At 37.7% G+C, this 23,107-nt stretch overlaps 1 protein-coding gene across 1 annotated transcript in view; it reads left to right on the forward strand.

Annotated features, from left to right (window-relative positions):
* The window catches only part of OXCT1 (3-oxoacid CoA-transferase 1), a 159,273-nt gene extending 152,697 nt beyond the window's left edge, over positions 1-6,576 (forward strand). Inside the window, exon 17 of the mRNA XM_027520028.1 lies at positions 5,529-6,576. Within this exon, the coding sequence (XP_027375829.1) occupies positions 5,529-5,570 (42 nt within the window). The 3' untranslated portion in view covers positions 5,571-6,576. The remainder of the gene's footprint in view (positions 1-5,528) is intronic.
* The last annotated feature ends 16,531 nt before the right edge of the window (positions 6,577-23,107 follow it).

Here is a 23,107-nt window from a genome sequence, read left to right on the forward strand (position 1 = left end):
GAAGAAATAGACTTTGCTTCTCACATACCTTTTTAAGAACAGCTCTACATGTTAAAATGAAATATATTTATAATGAGAAGAAATATTGCAGCTACCCATCCTTGAGAAAGTAATTTTACGAACTGTTAGTCGCTCAGTCACATCTGACTCTTTGCAACCCTGTGGACTGTACCCCATCAGGCTTCTTTGTCAGCAGAATTTTCTAGGCAAGAATACTGAAGTGGGTTGCCTCTTCCTTCTCTAGGGGTCTTCCTGACCCAATGAGGATCAACCTGACCCACATTGCAGCCAGATTCTTTACCATCTGAGCAAGCAAGGAACTTCCTTGATAAATCAAGCATGTATTTCATACATTTCTTCCTGAGGTACTACATGATTGGCTGGTACCTATTAGTGCTTAACAAACATCTGTAAACAATTGTGCTGCATAATTCACGATCCACATATAACTGTTTCTGGTACTGTGTGAAGGTCTTTGTCTATTAACCTTCTTTGAATTTCCTTACAGAAAAAAGAAGTCTTCCAACAACTCCTTACATGAAAAGCACATCTTTAATTAACTTTTCAGTGACCTCAGTGGGTAACAAATGGGATTTGTTTAGTTTAACTATTTAGAATTCCTTACTCCAGTGATGAAAGCAACGGGTTCTTCTTCCTTAATTAGCTATTCTTTATATTTTTTCCCTCTGTGGATAAGTTAACCTCTTCTTCAGCAGATGACATTTTTGAGACATTCTATCGAATGTTCAAATCTCTGCTACAGAAGGGAATTGTAAAAGAAGATCCTCATTGTTACCAGTTTTTTTTTTTTTTTCTTTTTAAGTCATGTAGGTAAATCAAGAATGAAAAAGATAGATTTTTACTGTTTTTACTTTGTTTTTTAAGTGCTAGTTTCCATGTCTTGATACATTGAAAAATATCTCTGTGGCACCTCTCTTATCGCAGTAGCAACCCTCCTCCTCTTTTGGCATTGACATATAATTTTGTTTCCTCCAAATGAGGCTGTTGAAATGAAATGTTAATTTTTATGTCAACATTGCTCTGAAAATGAAAAGGTCTAGTAGTATCAGCTAAGCCATCTCAACAGAAGAACTGGATTTTGAGGATCTAATGATCAATGGCATCTCTTTAGACCCTGACAGATGAAGCCACATGTATCAGATTCTCTGTAAGACTAGAGACTGAAGTGTTCTTATTCATAAGAAGTTCTGTTTAATAGCTGGGTTATCAACAAGCTACATTTAATAACAAAGTACATTGGGATAGCATCTCTTTATTTGATAACTCAAAAGATATCTCATGATTATTACTGCATAGATAGAATTTTACTCTATGTGACTGCATACAGTTTACTCAAGATCTCTGTTTGACAAAGGCCACTCAGCCTTCACTGTATACTGAGAACTGAACATTTTAGAAAGGCATAGTTAGACCAAAGAAAGCTAAAGACCTCGGTCAAAGTAAATATGAAAATGTGTTGGTAAAAATCCCATGTACCTAGGAATATGGGCAAGGGACTGGGCAAAAGATATAGAATGTGAGCTGATGGAGAAAATCCTGAGAATTAAAAAAAAAAAAAACAAATATGACAACATCAGATAACAGGACATGACAAAATTGAGGTTTCAGGGTATTAAAAATAATGGTAATGAAATATCTGAGCATTAAAAAAAAAAAAAAAAGAATGACTAAGACTTTTCCTGTATGTCACAGTGCAATTAGCAAAAACAAAAAATGTGAAGGGAAAATGTGTCCTTTAGGTATCACTTGAAATAGGTTTAAAAAAAATTCATAGTAACCATGATGTGAGTAGAAAGGAATTTTCTTTTCAATTAGTAGGAAAGTCTCTGTCATGTTACATCTGAAACTCCAGAGAAAGCAGTAGACGTTTTGTAAAAGAAATGCAAATATTGACTATATTTCAGGAAACTTCCTCACACTTCTAAAATAAGATTCTGGTCAGGAGTAGTTGACAGCAAAAGAAGCTAACCCATAATGGACAGAGGTCTTGTTCCATATGATCGCTTTCCTTCAAAATGCAATTGTTATAAAGAAAGGGACTTTCCTCTATATTTCTTGAAGATTGAGTTCAAAATCTATTGAGAGAGAGAAACGAGTTGGTCAGAGGTTAAAACATCATGTTATAAAGCCTAGGATGAAGAATGTGGCTTAGATGTACAGCCACATAAGCTTTCCCAATTACAGACCCCTGAAGTGAGAGGGACCTCCACTCCCAGTTATAGGCAGCCTTGAAAAATCAGGCCTTCCACGCAGAGGAGAGTCTTTTCTACTGAACTTCTTTCCATGTGGCTGAAAGCAAAACAGCACATGCTCCCTACAGAAGGCTGAGGAAGAAGGTTCAGACTGAGTCCTACATACCCCCAGTTCTTCTGCCCAAATCCTTCTTAAGGGACACACTTGAGGCCAGAGTATTACACTGGTAAGTGTCCTTCCGCATGAGCAGTGGGGAATAAATGCTTGACACCAGCACTGTTGGTTGGTAAAGCCATACACACATGTTCACGCCCTACAAATGCTTGACGGTGATGCTGTGCAAGAATGCTTTTCTATTTTTTTTTTTAATAATTTTAGCTCCAAACATTTTTATGACTAAGGAGTTCTCTGGTTTACTTTTTTTCTAGGGCACTCATATTTTGAAAAAAAATTTCTCAAATAAATAGTAATAATTCATTTTCAAAGAGCTAAAGGGATATTGCACAGTTCTCATATTAAAGCTGTGACAAGCTAATGAACACGTTAAATTTCTTTATTTCTGGTTATACTTACATCACTCAGTGTGTTACTGCCAGCTACTTCTTGGGTCAAATAGAAAGAAAAAGGAAATGAGCTCCCTGGTAGCCTAGTGGTGAGGATTCTGCCGCAGCCCAAGTTCAATCCCTGGTCGGGGGAACTGAGAGCATGCAAGCTGTGGGGTGCAGCCAAAAAAAAAAAAAAAGGAAGGTGGCATCCTACCACTTAAATTCCATTATATTCCAAAGTATCTTTTTGAATAAGTAGTTGGTTCAATTGGATATTCATTTCTTTCTTTTCTGATTCATGCTTGAATTACATAAAATAGGTTTTTCTTTACCACATATATCTGTGAGCCTTTTTGAACTAGAATATTTCTATTTTATTTTTTAAGTTTTCTGTTTCTTTAATTTAAAAACTTAAAAATAAATTGAATCTACAGTTGAACATCATGTAGTAGAATAAACCTTCAGAGGTTATTAGTTGTCCATGGTTATTTATTAAACTCCCAGTGTATCTCCCATATTAAGCTATGAAACATGAATAAAACAGGACAAACTAGTATAATTCCTAATCCCAAGAGCCTTGGTCTTTTCTGTAGGTAGGAATACACCTAAACCACCAGTGGCAACAAATCAAATAAGAATCCTGCCTATTGATATGTTTGCAGGGGAATCTGAAAGAAGCCAGCTGCAGGCATTCTTTGCAAGTTGAATAAATTTGTATGCTCAATGTCTATTATGAACTGGTATTATACCAGAATTAAACAGTATATTCTTTGGATTTCAGTGGACTAGGAAGACAACTTGTTAGCTTATCCTCTGCTCACAAATCATACAGTCCTATGCTTAGCCTGTAGATCACTTTGGCAGGATAATCTGCTTCAGCTTACATGGGTTCACCATGTTGATGAGACTGTGAGAAAACAAATGAAAAATGGTGGGTTAGTAGCTGTTTTTCTTTACAAAAATAGACAGGCCAAGTCAGTGTACCTAAAGGTTCATCTTCTTTTCTGTTAAAAGTCAAGTTCCATGCTGAGGCTATAAAGGTTACTAAGAGCTCAAAATAGGGCCAGCATGACAAGGATAAGGATCAGATGTTTAGTTTGAAAAAGTCAAGGTGTCCAGTTTCCTTTTAAAGGCAATGCTATAAAGCACCTATTAGAAAATGACCTGTTTCCAAAGAAGAGTTTTATTTCATTAAATTATTTCCACAGATGCTCTGTTGTTTAAAAAAAGAAAATTGATTGTTTATGAGACACACTCTCTAAATACTCAGAGCCCATATATCTTTATTCTCTTCGGTAGAATTGAAGATCTGTGACTTTTGTGTATTAATGTCTTTTATTTTGTCTATTATTATGTATCTGTTCTTGGAGCTGGCAAGTCTGAGTGAGCTCTCATTTATCCTAAGATATGTACCAAGCCATTCTGATCTTTTTTATTCTGGTCATGGCATTTTTAGGTAGAAAAATGGAAGAGGGTACATTAACTTTTGACATTGTGAAGACTTAATAAGAAAACAATTTACAAATGAATAGCAATATTTAACTTCATCATAGCCAAATAATTGTCTTCTGTTTTTACTACTGACTTAACCTGTATTAGGAGACCTTTCTTCTAGTTCTTTGAGGCTTATCTAATCTACTCATTCATTCATTCATTCATTTAACAAAATTTTAAGTGTTTATTCTGGAAGACAGATTAGATCCCCTTCAATTGTCACATCCATGAAGGGCTCAAAAATCACCTAAATTTTAGTATTCCATACTGTGCTTTCCATGGAGCCTGTTAACTAAGACTTAATGGATATTTGCCAGCTTAAATTTACCTGCTATTACACCTTGAAAGATCTGTCAAAATTAAGCCAGACTACTTACCACCAGGGTTTCCCTGGTAGCTCAGATGGTAAAGAATCTGCCTACAATGTGGGAGACCCACGTTTGATCCCTGGGTTGAGAAGATTCCTAGAGAAAGGCATGGCAGCCCACTCTGGTTTTCTTGCCTGGAAAATTCCATGGACAGAGGAGCCTGGTGGGCTGTAGTCCATGGGGTCGCAAAGAGTTGGACATGACTGAGCAACTAACACACACACTTACATTTAGATTTCCTCCTCGACCAGCTTTAGCATTAAATATAGATCTGCCCTCATATTTCTCTACTTCAAGACTCCTTGGAATTCATTTGCTATTTGGTACATTGAACATAATCATAGTTAATATTTAATATTTTTAATACTGTTACTTCCTTTTTATAATAACCTGGTATCTTTTTACTGCCTTTTTATCATTTCCACTCTGATTATAAAATTTCTGATAAAAGTGTGTTATCCAAAGACTACATTATCTCTTAACAAAATTGTGAATTGACTGGATCTATTTTAAGGATTCTGAAACTTGTGGCTTGCTCCATGGCTCTGTTCTGAGTGAAGTTCATCAGTCTCAGAGCTCAGGGGGCCATTCAGGAGAGTTTGGTCATCTGGACCCTTGTTCATCTGCTGCTCCTCCTCCACCTCCTCCTGGTTGCGAGTCTTAAATATCTTTAAGAGCTATAATGCAAGAAGGTTGAGAACTACCAGATACACAAAATGTAAATGGATAAAAGTGTTCTTTTTCTCAGTGGCTCAGATGGGGAAATAATGAGGAAACTCCAGGTGAGGGCTATGGCAAGATTACTTGTTGCCTACATCATTCAGTTTTGGAAATTCAAAGCAGAGATGTTTTATACCATGAGGTTTTTCTCATAAGTCCATAATTTTTTTTCTCTTTCTTTTACCAGGTTTCACCAAAACTCATACCAATGCGGCAGATCTCAACTTGAAATGTGTAGTAAACCTTTGTTCTAGGCCTTGTGCTCTTCATTTCAACCACATAGGAGTTTATTAGGACATCAGTAATCATAATTGTATATCTTACAGTTTTTGTCTAGTTTTCTTCTAGTGTCTTAGTGCTTTTATAGCCATACAGATTTTGTTCTCTCCAGCGTGCTATGGCATTTTAATGAATAACCAAAAGGAAAAATATATATGCTTAGCTTATTTGTTTTATAAGTGCTGAGAAGGTCATATTTACAGTTGGTGCTCACATTGGATTTATCTTCATCTTCTGTGGTAGGTACATTAAATTGTGCACAATTTGTACCAAGATGGGCCCTTAGGGAGAGTTTCATTGGTATACTTTCCCTCCTAACTAAATCATGACATGTAGAAAAAAAGGAGGGAGGAGAAGAACTCCACTCAGAGTATACCCAGGGCAGCATTGTTGTAGTTCTAAAAGATAACATTTGTGTGGATTGAATTAGGAGAAATGTTGTCTTAAAGATCAGGTTTTTCCTTTAGCCTTCTCTGTCTTTTCTTTTGGAGCCTCTGACTTTGTGATTACATCTTAGTGCATCCCTTCTCCATCCCCACTTTTGGTAACTAAAATAAATACCCAAGAAGGCAAACAGGAACATCTCTGTGTGAGAGAAGTAACCTGGTTTGTGGGAGAGACCAAATGGTATAGAGTCTATTGGTGCTAACATCCAACCAAGAAGTTGCCTTTATAAACAAACCAAATAAATACCTGTGCTTTGCCAAAGATGACAGTTTTTTTTTTTTTTTTTTTAAGGAAGACAGCTATAAACCTAACTGATTAGTCAGTTTTCTCATTTTCAAACAGTACAGTATTCCTGTGTATCCAGAAAGATCCTTAGAAGTCTTTCTCTATGGTATTGTGGGCTTCTTGTATAATACCTCCTCTTAAGGTAAGAGGAGCTGTAGGGTAATTTATCATGAACCTGCAGTAACAGTGACCGGAGAGGTTTAGGTTTTTTTTTTTTTTTTTTTTTAAGAATTCTTTCTTTTCAGGGTCTCTTTTTTCTTCTTGGGAAAGTTTCTAAATATTGAATGCCTTTTTCTACAGAACAGTGTTCTTTATTCTGCCCAGGATTCTTCCTTGAACAAAATACTTTTTATTCAGCTTTATCAAACTAGGGAAAATAATGATGAGCAAATCCAGGATTTGAAGTGCAGTGAACTTCATCCTTAGAAAATAAACATGGTAGATTAGATTTTGTAAGGACCTTCTCCTCCGAGGTATCCTCAGTTATCAAACAGTTCCCCAGGGGGTCTACCAAGCGTCCTGGGTATCAAATTGGAGAAAAGTCCAGGCACCCTGAAGACAGGCCAGATTGCTGTCCTCTGGACAGAGGTAGGCATGTTGTAGTGCAATATATCATTCCTCTCATACCAGATATAAGCATTTCTGCAAGTTTTTAGCTAATGGCTGTCATTAAATTCACTTTCTCTTCAGATACAGCTACAGTTCTGTCATTTTAGAGGAAGGAGAGGAGAAGCACACTCCATATATAAAATGGTCTTTCTGGCTGGCTGCGTGTTTGAAAGCTTCCTCTCCCAATACTGGTAAAATGGACTTTCTAGAGAATTTTAATGGTCTAGAGAATAATTTACATCTGTGTTAGAGTTATGGTTTGGAAAATGTATGACATTGATGGTTGCTGTATTTGTAAACTTACTTCTTCTGTGATTCTAAGAAAGCTCCTCATGTTGAGTGGCAAATTCTAAGTAGATGACTTTATATTCTTGATTAAAGAGTACCATAGGTGTTAGGAAATGCATTAAGAACTACAATAAATATTCCAAATGGATGTCGATCAGTGTGATTGTCCTTTTTCTCATTTGGGAATGGTTTAAATGTGGGAATGATGCAACAGAGATTGGTGTGATAGCCAATAATAAAGTTAGAACACTTAACCACTTGTAATCAAGTGACTGTTTTTTCTTTTGCTCTTGTCAAAGAAAAGATGTTATCCTTCATGAAAGAACAAGTGAAATGTCTACCTACGTGAATTCTGACTTTGCTGCTTGTCAGAGTCAATCATTTATTTGTCTACAAAAATCGATTATCCCGGATTTCCATGTGTTATTATTTATTCACATGTATCTAACATTCCTCTGTTGTTGCTCTTTAGTTGCTGAGTCGTGTCCGACTCTTTTGAAACCCCATGGACTGTATCCCACCAGGTTTCTCTGTACATGGGATTTCCCAGGCAAGAATCCTGGAGTGGGTTGCCAATTTCCTTTTCTAGGAGATCTTCCAGACCCAGGGATCAAACCCACATCTCTTGCATTGCAGGCAGATTCTTAACTGCTGAACCACCAGGGAAGCCCAACATTCCTTTAGTAGTGAGTAATTTTCCAGTGATATGTAGATTTTACTTGCATTTTGAAGTGGCCCTACCCAGGTGTCTAACCAGCATCTATGTTGCCCCTCTTGTAACAGACTCACCCCCTGTCCAAGGAGCTGGGCCAAGGATATGCCTCTTTTTGTAACTCTCCTTTGTCCAGAGTGATTTTATAAGGGATGGCTGTATGGCCCAAAATGTATGATTCAGGTTATTTATCCTATGTTGAAAACTGAAGATGAGAGAGAAGCCAATTTTCTTATTGGTCTCTGCTCACTGAGCCATAAGAAGAATGTGAGCCTGACACCAATACCCACGTCCCGCTCCCCACCACACACTGAGCTTCAGTTAGAGAGAAAGAAATGGAAACATAAAACATTGAGCTGTCGGGAGGAGGCATCCTAGTGGTATTTGAGTTTCTGGTTCTGCACCATCTAAGGTGCACTAACTTCTCTGCAGCCATGCTTAGACATGAGCCCACAAGTCTCCCTTTTTGTTTGATCCTTTGTCACCTGCAGCCAGAGTGTGAACTCAATCAACTCTGGTAATTCTTAAGACCTGGGAGGGATCTGGTCTCCTACAGAAGGTATGCAGAATATAAGCAAATCTGCTTCTCCCTGGGCCCATAGAACATATATAAGAGCATTTATAGGTGTTACCCAGTGGGCAGGAAGGTTGTGGGTGGAGGCTTTCATTCTACAGTTTCAGTGTAGTCAGCACAACTTTGACAATTATTCCAATGGCAGTATAAGCAGAGATTTATTCAGTGGATGAGTTTCTTTGCACTAACCTTTTCCCTTTTCTCAAAAAATAGGATCTTGGGTTTCTTTAGCCTATTTTCAGATTCTTTGTTTTTGAAAAGGAGAGAATCTAGTATCTTCCACCATAGATTCAATACAATATAATTAATAACATGATTGAAAAAATACTGACAGTCCTTTTAAAAATGTGTGTCATAATATTACCAGAATCATGAGTTGTTCTGTCCTTTTATTTTTCAACATCTACACTATCTTTCTGCTTCCACTGCCATACTATCAATTTAAACCTGTCAATAAAAGTCATGTGGTCTGAGCACATGGCTATGTGACATATACTTGAAGTTTCCTGCTTCCACAGTGTTCAGTATATCCATGTGAAGTCATCCAAAGGCACTCTTCATGGACCATGCAGCAAGTCTCATGAGTGTGATGCCAATACCAACCCAAGTAAGTAATTGCTTAAGACAATGCCTTCCCTTAAAGCTGCAATCAAGCACAAATGAGTGACTTCCCTGGTGGTCCAGTGGTTAAAATCCCATGCTTTCAATGTAAGGGATGTGGGTTTGATCCCTGAGCAGGGGTCCAAGATCCCAAGTAACTGAGCCCTTATGCAGCAACTCCTGAGCCTTCAGCTCTGGAGCTCACACATCAAAAATAGATAGCTTGTGCATCACAACTAAGACCCAACACAGTCAAATATATAAATATTTTTTAAAAAACCACACAAATGATACTTACTTGTGAAGGTTAAGCATGCTTGATTATCATGGTCATTATTGTCTTTAATGGGGTGCCACACTGGGTTTCCACCTGGAAATGATGTCAGGCCACTCTTCTGGCTTCTTTGTAGCATGAATTACATAGAAGCTATACAAAACACTCCTGGTTTCCACTGACAAACCATGAAAGCCCAGGCCCCTCATGTAGTCATTTTATTTTGTTGTCTGATTTTTAGGCATCCCATCTGTTACCTATAACTTTTTCAAGAGAACATCAGAGACCAGGGCAGAAGCTCATATAGAAATCCTGGTGTTGCATTTGAGACCCCTTGATTTGGGGATAGAAGGTAGCATCTACTTTGCATTCTTGGGTTAGAGTGCTCAATCTGCAAGTCTCAGATATGACTTTAATCTCACTCAACTCTTTCGTGTGTCCAGCGTAAGCAAGGGTTTACAGAGTTGTCTCTTTCTTAGCCAAATATTCCAAAATGTGTGTGTAATGGTCGGTCTTTGGAATGTAGCATACAATGTCTGTGTGCTGTTTTAAAATCTTGTGTATTAGTATAACAACTCCATAACTTGTCCATGGTAGCTTCCAAGTGTGTTTATTGAATTAATTTACTAGTTGAAAACATGAGGTGATAGTAAGCCAGGCCTGAGGGTTTCCATCAGCTAAATAATTAGATTAAGGCCTCTAAAGAAGATGTAGGAAAAGAAAAGGAAGGAAATAAGAGGCAGAATCTGGAGGCTAACAAAAGAATAGAGACCTGAATAATGACCTGTATTTGTTGAGCATTTTGTAATGTATAAAACACCTAGCTAGTTATTTCATTCTCAGTAATCTGCCAGGGAGACATTACTCCATTAAAATTAACTTTATTAGTCTGAGAGAAGTAATGTCCATCAACTCTTTAATCAGATTAACTTTTCAGGGCTAATGTTGGATTTTGCCCAGGTACTTAATGTGAATTAAATCCCCTGAATAGAACTAGATTTGTTACTCTCTGGTAAGTTGCAAAGCAGAGAGTTCAAAACCTTTCAACCTAATGGTATATGTCTTCAGGTTTTGTTCTTGTCCACACAGCTATTGTCCACCCAATTTACAAGGAAATCAGTAGTTGTTAAAATAAAAAAGGCTAATGGCAACACCAGGGAAATTGTGCCTGTGGAAGGTTTGTAATGACTGGGTTTGCTCCTATAAATGGCCCCATTTAGGCTTGCAGGTGAGGCTGCTCATCTGACACCAGCAGGAGGGGCTGATGAACACTGCTTTATCTTTGTAGCTGAACACCTGAAATTTGATTTTCATGATGTTAATCTTAACTCACTTTCAAAGTCAGAGTTGTGGTTTAGACTCCTTCAGTTGAACCCCAGAGATTGGTTGATATGCTGTGCTGTCTTTAGTCACTCAGTCATGTCTGACTTTTTGCAACCCCATGGACTATAGCCTGCCAGGCTCCTCTGTGTGTGGGGATTCTCCAGGCAAGAATACTGGGTTGTCATTCTCTTCTCCGGGGATCTTCCCAACCCAGGGATTGAATCCAGGTCTCCCGCATTGCGGGCAGATTCTTTACCATCTGAGCCTCCAAGGAAGCCCAAGAATCCTGGAGTGAGTACCCTAATCCTTCTCCAGGAGATCTTCCTGATCTAGGAATTGAACCAGGGACTCCTGCATTGCAGATGGATTCTTTACCAGCTGAGCTACCAGGGAAGAAGTCTGAAAATGGTGACACAGCAAGAGCATTGTCCAGCGAGATCTAGGGCCTTTCCAGTCACCAGGTCCTGGAAAGACGAAAACTAGTCACAGCACTGAAGCCCATGTTGTTATTGAACATGAGTGTAAGTGTGGGAAGGCATTAGGCCTTCATGTGGGAATGTCCAATTGTTACTATTGTATTTATTTGAATATGACACCATCTTTTTTTTTTTTATAATAGAATATTTGGCATGAGATCTACCCTCTTAAATACGGTATTGTTAAGTACAGATCTCTAGATTCACATTCCCACCAACAGTGTACCTTTGCCCATTTTAAAATTAGGTTATTTAAATGTTTGCTTCCGGTCCCATCACTTCATGGCAAATAGATGGGTAAACAGTGGAACAATGGCTGACTATTTTGGGGGGCTCCAAAATCACTGCAGATGGTGATTGCAGCCATGAAATTAAAAGACGCTTACTCCTTGGGAGGAAAGTTGTGACCAACCTAGACAGCATATTAAAAAGCAGAGACTTTGCTTTGCCAACAAAGATCCATCTAGTCAAGGCTATGGTTTTTCCAGTAGTCATGTATGGATGTGAGAGTTTGACTATAAAGACAGCTGAGCACAGAAAAATTGATGCTTTTGAACTGTAGTGTTGGAGAAGACCTTGAGAGTCCCTTGGACTTCAAGGAGATCAAGCCAGTCCATCCTAAAGGAAATCAGTCCTGGGTGTTCATTGGAAGGACTGATATTGAAGCTGAAACTCCAATATTTTGGAGACCTAATGTGAAGAGCTGACTCATTTGAAAAGACCCTGATGGGAAAGATTGATGGCAGGAGAAGGGGACAACAGAGGATGAGATGGTTAGATGGAATCACTGACTCAATGGATGTGAGCTTGGGTAAACTCCAGCCGGGAGTTGGTGATAGAAAGGGAGGCCTGGCATGCTGCGGTTTATGGGGTCTAAAGAGTCAGACACGACTGAGTGACTGAACTGAACTGAACTGACTGAAATGTTTGCTACTGAGTTAACGGAGTTTATGTATATGAAGCCCCAGTTTTCTGTTTTGGCTTTTGTTGCCTGTGCTCTTGGTGTCCTATGGAAAAAGTCATTGCCCAGACCAATGTCCAGAAGCTTTTGTACTGTTTTCTTCTAGGAGGTTTTTTACATTTAGGTCTTTTGTTTAAATCTTTAAGCTGTTTTAAGTTGATTTTTTGTCTAGTGTAAGATAAAGGCCTAATTCCACTCTTTTGCATGTGGATGTCCCATTTTCCCAGCACCATTCATTGAACAGACTCTGCTATCCCTACTCTTTGTTCTTGGCACCCTTGTTGGAGATCAGTTGACCATATATGCAAGGGTTTATTTCTGCCTCTGTGTTCTTTTCCATTGGTTTATATGTGTGAAAACACCCATCAATTAAAAAATTCGTTGTGATTTTATTTGCTTTTTATCACTTAACCTATTTTATCTTATGCATATTAGGATATTTTTTAGACTTTCCCTGAGTCTCAGGAGAGTTTGCCTGGTATTCCTTTTTTGGATTGGGAGATGCGAATTATTATGTACATAGAATAGACAAACAACATGATCCTACTGGATAGCCCAGGGAATTATATATGAAAAAGAATGTATATGTATATATTCTTTTATTTAATAGTATATGATTTAATGTATGTATAACTGAAACACTTTGTTGTACAGCAGAAACTAGCAACATTGTAAATCAACTATATTCAGTAAAATAAAAAGATAGAACAAAAATAAAGAAGGGTCATTTATGGATGCTTTATTCAGTTGATAGACATCATAAGCAGTTAATAGCCCAAGGAAACCCACCCTTCCCCAAGTTTGTGCACTTACTATCGGGCTTCTCGTTGACAAGAGAGTTCAAGTTGTCCAAGGAACAGGTTGGCCTGAAGATCAGTCATGATAAGGGTGAGAGGGAGCTGAGGTGCCTGTCTCATCTTCTCCTGGAGCAGTAGGGCTGCCGGAAGCTGAAGGGGTCATGGAATTGGACAATTCCATCAGTTGTGAAAGCATTCCAGTTCCAAAGACTTAAACATGTGGGAAATCATTCATATTGGGATCAATAAATTGAAAGGGTCCTCTGAGCTTTTCTAAATTAGCATAGTGTATTATTTAAGAATATTTGAAAGAAACCTATTTTATAACTCAAGTACACAAAGAGTTGATTGCATAGAAAAAGACTCTTAGGGAGTTGTTTTATGGATAGAAAAGAGTCAATAATTTTATTAGTGTGTGTGTGTAAATAGTCTTTAACTGTTCTTCCAAGTAGGCCAAGTGCTTATTATGTAATGTTCCTATTACAATTTGCCTTCCAGGTATGTCTCTATTTCCTCCTTCATTAACTCCCATCTTTTCCATGTACACAGTTTCTGTCTTAGGTATACACAAGTTTACCTGTGAAAAGTTTTTAAATTGTAACTAAAAGTGTTTAACATATCACTGATACCCAAATACATAAACATGGAAGGCCAAGGCATTTGAGAGGCACTTTCATTAAGCCAAGAATATCAAACTCGACAAGAGATTGCTGAAGAAAGTATACTGCCATTTAAGATGACTGTTGCTGTGGAATAAATGTTTCTGCACCTCCACCCAAATTCACATGTTGAAAACCCTAATCTTCATTGTGACAGTATTTGCAGGTAGGCTCTTCAGGAAGTCTAGATTAGGTTTAGGTAAGGAGATCAGTCAGTCCTGGGTGTTCATTGGAGGGACTGATGTTGAAGCTGAAACTCCAATACTTTGGCCACCTGATGCAGAGAGCTGACTCATTTGAAAAGACCCTGATGCTGGGAAAGATTGAGGGCAGGAGGAGAAGGGGACGACAGAGGATGAGATGGTTGGATGGCATCACCGACTCAATGGACATGGGTTTGGGTGGACTCCAGGAGTTGGTGATGAACAGGGAGGCCTGGTGTACTGTGGTTCATGGGGTCGCAAAGAGTCGGACACGACTGAGCAACTGAACTGGAGACCATGAGGTGGAGCTTCAGTGGTGGAAATAGTGCCTTTATAGGAAGGGGAAGAGACCAGAGTCCCCTACACTCTCTGCCACCTGAGGATACAGCAGGAAGGCAGCCATCTGCAACCTTCCTGGGGGAGGGCACCTTGATTTGGGGTTTCGCAGCCTCCTGAAGTGTGAGAAGTAATATTTAGTGTTTAAACTACCTAGTCTATAACATTTTCAGCCTGAGCTAAGAAGAGTGTGAAAAACTTGGAGAAACTTCAGGAAGACAAATAACCAAGGACCTACTATATACAACTCTGCTCAATATGTTACAACCTAACTGGGAAAAGAATTTGAAAAAGAATAGATACATGTATATGTATAACTGAACCACTTCATTGTACAACTGAAATTAACACATTGTTTTGTTCTTTATTATTGGAGTATAATTGCTTTACAATGCTGTGCTACTTTCTGCTGTACAACAAAGTGAATCAGCTATATGTATACATATATCCCCTCCCTTTTGACCCTCCAATCCCTCACCATCCCACCCTTCTAAGTCATCACATAACACAACACTGTTTATCAACTATGAAAAGTGAAAGTGTTAGTTGCTCAGTCATGTCTGACTTGACCCCATGGACAGACCCCATGGACTGTAGCCCAACAGGCTCCTCTCTCCATGGAATTTTCCAGGCAAGAATACTGGAGTGGGTAGCCATTCCCTACTCCAAGGGATCTTCCCAACCCAGGGATTGAATCCAGTTCTCTTGCATTGCAGGTGGATTCTTTACCATCTGAGCCACCAGGGAAGCCCCAAATCAACTATACTCCAATATACAGTAAAAAGTTTAAAAAAAGAATGAAACTATGATGAGAGAAGAAAATGGGAATATTTAACTTGTAGAAGGGAAGTGAGAGGAGTGATTTAATAAGATTTAAAGAGCTGCTATGCATAACTAATGAAGAATGTCCTTGGTCTGAAGGAAAGAAGAACACAAGGTGGGTGAGGAATTTAATTTAGACATTTAGCCTCATTTCCTGACAGTAAAATTTTAAAGAACAGAAATTAAATTATCTACCTATTCATTTATTTACTCATTCATTTATTCCTTTATTGGTAGGAGTTGAGAGTAGAAGAGGGACAGAAAAAGTAATCTGTACTTGATTAAAAGGCAGTTTTGAAATCTAGTGTTCCTGAAATCTGATATTCAAGGAAATTTCTACTGACTTTATGGTCTGTATTCTCTTTGCCTGTACAACAACCCTCTCATTATCCTAAGAAATCTATTATATGCTTGAAAAACTAATTTCTTAATAAAGGTTTAGTGACGGAATAAATAAAAAGTGGATAAAGTAATTACAAGTAATTAATGGCACAGGATTATATTCATACAGAATTCACTTGGTCTTTTTAAATTTCTAATTTCAAATTATAACAGCTAATAACCACATAGCTGATTTGGCGATATGACAGTAATAACTCAGATCTCTCTTTCTCTTTACCTCCCTCCTTTTTCTGTTTTCTTTTGTTCCTTATTTTCTTTCAATAGATATTTATTGAGCACTTAATCATTCAGGGTCTAATCAGGAGACAGATACTATATGGTAAGTTGAACAGGGAAAATTCAACATAAAAAACTATTAACTGTAACAGGGATTGAAGTGATGAGAAATTAGCTAGTAAGAAGGAAAGAGAACTCAAAACAACTTAAAATAGGAAGTGGAACTGAAGCACAGAGAGGTTAGGGGACTTCTCCAGTATCACACAGCTAGTAAGTATTAACAGTATAGCTAGGACATAAGTCCAGACCCCCTGACTACAGAACTTGAACTTTTAAACATTTATACCAAAGACCAATAGCTTTATGTACCCGAAGGTAACAGTTGAAGTGTGGAAAGAGATTAAAGTTCGAAAATGTCATAACAGAATTGCTTAATTAAAAATGCCCTAAATATTCATCAAAAATGCCACACGACATAGGAATAATGTATATAAGGAGCAGCCATGACCCCTAGGGTTGAGATAGAGCATCCAAGGAGAGGCCTCCAGCACTGAGATTTTCCTTGTTGGAAAATGTGCAGTGGTGGCTTGCTGGATGGCAGGGAAGTCAGTATGGTGCCACACCAGCAGAACTTGTTGGAAATCTGCCTCTGAAGTGCCCAAGGAAGCTGTTATGGGGGAGTGCCACACTTCAGGAACTGCCAGAAACCCACCTAAAGAGATGCCAGGAAAAGTGTTCACAGGAAGATATCTCAGTCCACTGAAAAGCACTCTGAGGAAGTGGGGGAAGCTTCTGGCATGGGGTCCTCTTGGCCATCACACCATGGGAGCCAGGAATTGGAGAAGTCAGCTGTGCTGTGGTTTCTGGATGTAGAAAAGCTGTGTGTGCTGCAGGGACTGGACTGTGGAAAAACCATGGCCTGACAAGGGAAGCACACCATAGCAGAGGGAGAAACCTCTTCTTCCAAGTGCCCATCCAGCACCTTCTATTGACAAAACGTTGTGCCAATGGGCTAAGACGCACTATTTGCAGGGTCCATCTCCGTTATCATGGAGCAGACAGTGAAGAGTAGGGTTGGAGATGAAAGGTGGTAAGTTGATGGCTGACATAGCACCAATTATAAGCCAGAAGTATGCTAGGGTCTAAGGATACAGCAGTAAGAGTGGAGAGAGATAGCTTAATCAAATAATCATAATTAAGAGTAAACATAAAAATTCTTTTCCTATAAAGGAAAAATATGTGTACCATGAGAGATTATTTAGAAGGATCTTGAACATACTTGTTTTTGTTTAGCACATCCTTAAATATACCACAAGTTGCTCAATAAAATGTGTAACCATGTTTAGAAAAAAGGAGCTAAAGTGATTCTTTTTTTTTTTTTTAGAGTTTATGAAAACTTTAAATTTCCCTTTTTTTTCATTTATATTTTATTTTTTAAAATTTTTTATTTTTAAACTTTACATAAATGTATTAGTTTTGCCAAATATCAAAATGAATCTGCAGAATCAAAAATAAAAATGAGACACAAACAATAGGGAAATCAAGTAATTTATGAGTATTATGATCTATACAAAATCAAAAGGAATTCTGTCCCAAACAATGCAATACTTCTGGCAAAGAGTGGTTAGAAGATGAACATCAACCATCAGTTATGTTTGGTTTGAGAAAATCTGAACTTGAAAGTTTCAGTGAGCTAGAGTTATTGAAAGGATATGGGATAAACAATTCTGGTTCAGAGTAAGGTGCATACCACTCAGTGGCTATTGTAGTCATTTGATTATGGAGATTTTATTGTGGAAGGATATGACATAGATACAATCTGTTCTGAAGAGGTCAATTGAAATGCTGTGTTGCTTGGGAAATGTAGCAATGAGAACATTGCTGACCAAACTGAGCCAGCTGTGTTTTTCAGAAAAGAAGCAATTGTGAAATGACCTCATTGTCATCTACAGTATCATGGAGAAGCAGAAATATTCCAAGGACAGCAGAACATGTTTGCAAAAGTTAACTGAGGCACAAAATTAAAAGTCATTTCTTACGGCAGCAAGGAAAAAAGTGAAGGCTTAAAGCCAGAGAAACAACTCTCCTATACATGGAAGTAGATAGTGCTTCTGTTTATCTCATATGGCCTTCCATTTAATAAGGTCTTTTTTATTTTATTGACTATAGCACAAAATGAACCATCTACTTATATGTATAAAACAGTGGTGTCCAGTCCAGAAAAAGGGTAATTGTGTTGAAAAAAAATTCAATAAAACATTCTAAGAAGTACACCTGCTTCATAGATTATGTTCTGCCCTGATTTTTTTCAATAATATGAAAAAGAGCATTTTGAACCCTTGTTCCACAATCAAGTTATGTCCTCCAGCTTAGACAATCTTATGTCCACCTTCTCAGGAAAGGTATTTAATTCATTGGTGAAGTTATATGATGTAGGCATTTGCTTTAAAATGCTCTGTAAAGTAATAAAGATTGCAAAGGTAGGTGAAATAGTATTGGCAAAATTGTGGTAATTAATGAAGCTGAGGGCAATTGTTACATGAGAATGGTTACAACAGAATCATTGTTATTATTCACTTCCTGTGTGTTTGAAATTTTTTCATATTAAAAGGGTTTTCAAAGAAAGTGTATAAATAAATATCCATTCAGTATCATTATAATAACTACAGTTCTGAATAAGGATACTTAGTGATGGTCTACTTGATTTTGGATAAGAAAGATGGCTTTTCAAAATTAAGCTTTTTTTTTTAATTCTTCTAGTCACTAGTAACGCAAATCTTCATGCTAAATAGGAGAATTAAAACAAGTGCAAAAAGCATGAAAGGACAATCAACATTATTAGTCCTTGGGGAAATGCAAATTAAAACCTTGATGAGATAGCAACATACCAGAATAACTACAATAAAAAAGCAAAAATGCCAAATGCTGCTGAGGATGTGAAGACACTAAATAAGTCCTACATAGCTGTTGTTGGGGATGTCAAGTGGAGCAACTACTGTGCAAAGCAGTCCAGAAGTTTCTCTAAAGACTAAATATGCATTACCATGTGGCCTACCAAGGGCTTCCCAGGTAACTCAGTGCTAAAGAAGCCACCTGCCAATGCAGGAGATGCAGGATCGGTCCCTGGGTTGGGAAGAACCCTTGAGGAGGAATTGGCAATTCACTCCAGTATTCTTGCCTGGAAAATTCCATGGATAGAGGAGCCTCATGGGTGACAGCCCATGGGGTCACAAAGAGTCAGACATGACTGAGCACACGTGCAAGCAATGGCCTAGCAAATTCATCATCAAATTCATCAATTAATTTGGGCATTTATTTCCCCAAAATTAATACTTATGGCCATACAAAAACCTGTAAGTGAATGTCAATAGTAGTTTTATTCATAAAAGCCGAAAACTAGAAACTGCCCAGATGTCCTTCAGTGGGTGAATGGTAAACCACTATGGTAAATCCAATCCATGGAATACTACTCAGCATTAAAAAGCAATGAATGGGACTTTCCTGGTGGTCCAGTGGTTAAGACTTTGCCTTCCAATGCAAGGGATGTGGGTTTGATCCCTGGTTGGGGAACTGAGATCCCACATGCCTCCTGGCCAAAAAAACAAAACATAAGACAGAAGCAATATGTAACAAATTTTAAAAGACTTTAAAAATGGTCCACATCAAAAAAAAAAAAAGTAATAAACCAATGGTATTGAGATACGTAACACCTAGGATTAATCTCCAGAAAATTATGCTGAGTGAAAAAAAAGCCAATACCAAAAGATTATATCTTATATGATTTCATTTATGTAACATTTTTGAAATGACAAAAGTTTAGGAATGAAGAACAGATTAATGGTTACCAGGGGTTAGGGATCTGAGGAGAGTGGAAGGGAGATGGGTGTGTTTATCACAGAATCACAGGAGGGATCCTCACCTTTTCTGTGTCTTAACCATGGTGGTGGATGTATGAACCTACACATGTGGTAAAATTGCATAGAACTCAATTTATATACAGTCCATGGGGTTGCAAAGAGTCAGACACGACTGAGCAACTAAGTACATACATAAATGAGAAATGCAATAAAATTGATGGCTTGTATCAATGTTATTAACCTGCTTCTAATATTGTAATGTAATTTTGCAAGATGATGCTATTGAAGGAAAACAGGTAAAGGGAATTAGACATCTCAGTATTATTTCTTCCAGCTGAATGAGAATGTAAAATTATCTCAGTACAAATTTCAATGAAAAAATAAGTGCAAAAATAACTGAAAGTTCAAAGACTGCCTACTCAAAACTTTGGCAGATGTTCTTTCTTTTTTCACTTGGAATTTTAAAAAGTTGAAATCTTCCTACTAATAATTGCAAATAGTTGTTTATTATCTAGGAATATCATTCACTAGTTAAATAAGTTGGTTTTCTAAGGTGTAAATGGATATAGTATTTTCTTGACAGTGATGTTATTAGTATTAAAAAATATATCTTAAGTACCTGATACATAGAAACCATTTTAAACCCCATCACATTGGAGATAATTTTTTCATTTGTAGATTTTTTAGGACCCCTGCTCTTCTACTTTTGCTTTTCCTTTTGTCTTCAGAAATTTTCTTATGAGTTTAATTTTCTTATATGTCTGTGTAGCCCCCAGAACATGAAAAATAAAAGTAAAACTTTTCATTATGGAGACAAAAGCTTAAAACTAATAGTCAAAAAGAGATATTGGATTATCTGTGGGTTTCAATTATCTATTCTCTTCCAAACCAAGTGTAGCATATAAAATCAAGAATTATGGGCATTGAACTTAATGGTGATTTAAAATGCTGCAAGATTAGGCTGCTAAAGACAAATGTAAATTCTCATGGTGGTCTCTCATCAATGTTCATTTATCGCCAAGGACACTTGATGTAAAAATGTAAAAATACTCAGTGAGTGCTTGTTCTGCCCTTCTTATGAGAAGTTATAAAAAAACCCAGCATTGCACCACCAGTAATTATGTGTGTTTCCAGGTCCGTCTACTTTTATGAAGCAGACAATAAGCATTTTTGATGGTAGAATGAGAAAAATTACTCTTTTAAAAAGCAAGGAAGGAATTTTCTGCTTCAGTAATGGTGCTGCAGACTGCTGCAGGTAAAAGTGGTCACAGAAAGCAACAACCAGGAGAGCTGGATAACATATCCATTTTCACATGACCCTCCACATCCACTTCACCTCACAGAAAAGGTTTGAGGGTGGGTATCAAAGAGCACACAAGGCAGCTGGAACTTTCAGCAAAAATAGAAGCACAATGCGGTTAGCTTTATATTCTTAAACTTGACATTCCATGCTATTCTTCTCCTTGAGGTACTTGCTAATTTATGAGATTTGTATAGCTAAAACACTGAGAAAGTAAATACAAAGTGACAGCGAAGAGTCTGAAAAGATTGGAAAAGCTTAAACTGCCTTATGAAGTTCGGGAAACAAAAATTAGAAATTAAGGCAGCAGGAAAGAAAAGCTCCTAGCTAACAACTTAGTGTTCCAGTTAGTTCCCCAGAAGGGCTACCGCAGAAATAAGGGTGGACCCAGAAGTAGGTAAGTCTTTTTTAAAAAAAGTTTTTTGCTTTGCATTAGATAAAATTGATTAACAACGCTGGGTTAGTTTCACGGGTAGAGCAAAGTCATTCAGTTACAGATACATGTATCTGTTGACAAGCCTTTGTAAAGATGAAAACCCATCTCTGAAACATCTCATTCTATGAGAGGAATAAGGTGATCTGTTTTTAATCTGACTCCACCCCACAAAAAAAAGAAAACTTCCCTCAAGAGGACCTCAGAAAAAGCCTCAAATTATTGCCACAATATTCGACAGATAGATGATCCAGATGTTGGAGTCACTAGACACAGACATTAGAAAAGGTGAATACATTCAAGAAAATAGACGATGAGATAGACAGTTTAACCAGAGAAATTCTAACATATGATAAAGTGAAATTAAGAACTCAATAGATGAAAAAAGAGTAGATGAGATGCTGAAAGAGAGGATTAGTGAATTGGAAGATAGAATAATATACAATATCCAAACTGAAGCACAGAAAGAATAAAGGAATAAAAAATACTGGGAAGTGTATAAGAGACACATGGTACATAGTGAAAAAGATCTAATATCTGTGTAAAATGTTAGAGAAGAAGAGGAAATAGAGAATGAGGCTGGAGCTTTAATTGGCAAAACATTGACCAACATTTTTAAAGATTGCCAAAAGAACTTAAGTCACAGATTCAAAGAAGCTCCACCAAACCTCAGCAGAATAAAAAGAAAACAAAGAGAAAAACCTAGGCGTACTAGCACCCAGTATCTAAAAATCAAAGACCAAAAGAAATCTTAAAAGCAGCCAAAAGAACAAATGATACATTACTTTTATTGGAAGAAGAATAAGTTGGAGAGTGACTTCTTGAATAAAAATGGGAGAGTGGAGTGACATTTTTAAGTGCTAAAAGAAAGCAATTGTCAAGCTTGTAGCAAGCCAGAAGATGTTTCTCAATAGAAGAGTTTCCTACAGAGGTTGGGATAGCTTGCTACAAAAGCCTAAAGGTTGATACTGTGACCAGCTTACAGAGAAGGGGCCTGCAAAAATTCCACATGGCATTCTTATATGCCACCCGCACATCAAGCACCACTGAATCGTGTCATCGGACTCAAGTGACAAAACCGCTTGTACAGCATCCTGGGCAAGCTGCAGAGCTTTGTTATTTAGGGCTCCAATCAAAGCTGGCAAGCTTTTAGGTTGCTTGGTAGACAGGTTGGTGGAATATACCCAAACTGGGTATATGTTCCCTCAAAAATCCAAAGAGACTATGTGTTATACCCTCCTTTCCTAGTGTAGGCTATTCCAGAGGCCACAGCTTGTCTATCACCTTGAGAGGAATGTCTTGACATACCCCAGATTACCAGGCCTTTATGAATTTCAGCAAGGTGGCAGGACCCTGAATGTTTGAGGAATTTATTACCTACCCACTGGTACACACATGCCTTAAGGTGCATTAGTAGTTGCTACTTCCTGCTCACCAGATCTTATCAGCACATTATCATCGATGTAATGATGACACATCACAGCCAGTGTGATGTCCTGTTTAATGGAGGTCCATGCAGATGGTATTATGATGCAGGGTGGGAGAATCGAAATACTTCGTAAGATAAGAAAGTGAAGGTCTATTATGAGCTCTGTGAACTGAAAGAAAACTGCTTCTGTTGGTCTTGACCAAAAGATATAGAGATATAGAGTATTAGCCAGATCAATAACTGTACACCAGGTGCCAGGACTTCTATTGATTTACTCCAGCAAAAAAAAAAAAAAAATATCTGGAAAAACAGCTGTAACTGAGGTGGATACCTAAGTTTAAGATAATCCACTGTCTTTCTTTAAGATCCATCTGTTATCTGCCAGCCAAATAGATCTGTCAGGCCAAACAGATAAGTTGAATGAGAATGTGGTACAAATCACTATCAGTGTACCATTCAAAATTTTGATAGCATGAATCTCTCA

The sequence above is a fragment of the Bos indicus x Bos taurus genome, chromosome 20 (genome assembly GCF_003369695.1).
Source record: "Bos indicus x Bos taurus breed Angus x Brahman F1 hybrid chromosome 20, Bos_hybrid_MaternalHap_v2.0, whole genome shotgun sequence".
Classification (NCBI taxonomy): domain Eukaryota; kingdom Metazoa; phylum Chordata; class Mammalia; order Artiodactyla; family Bovidae; genus Bos; species Bos indicus x Bos taurus.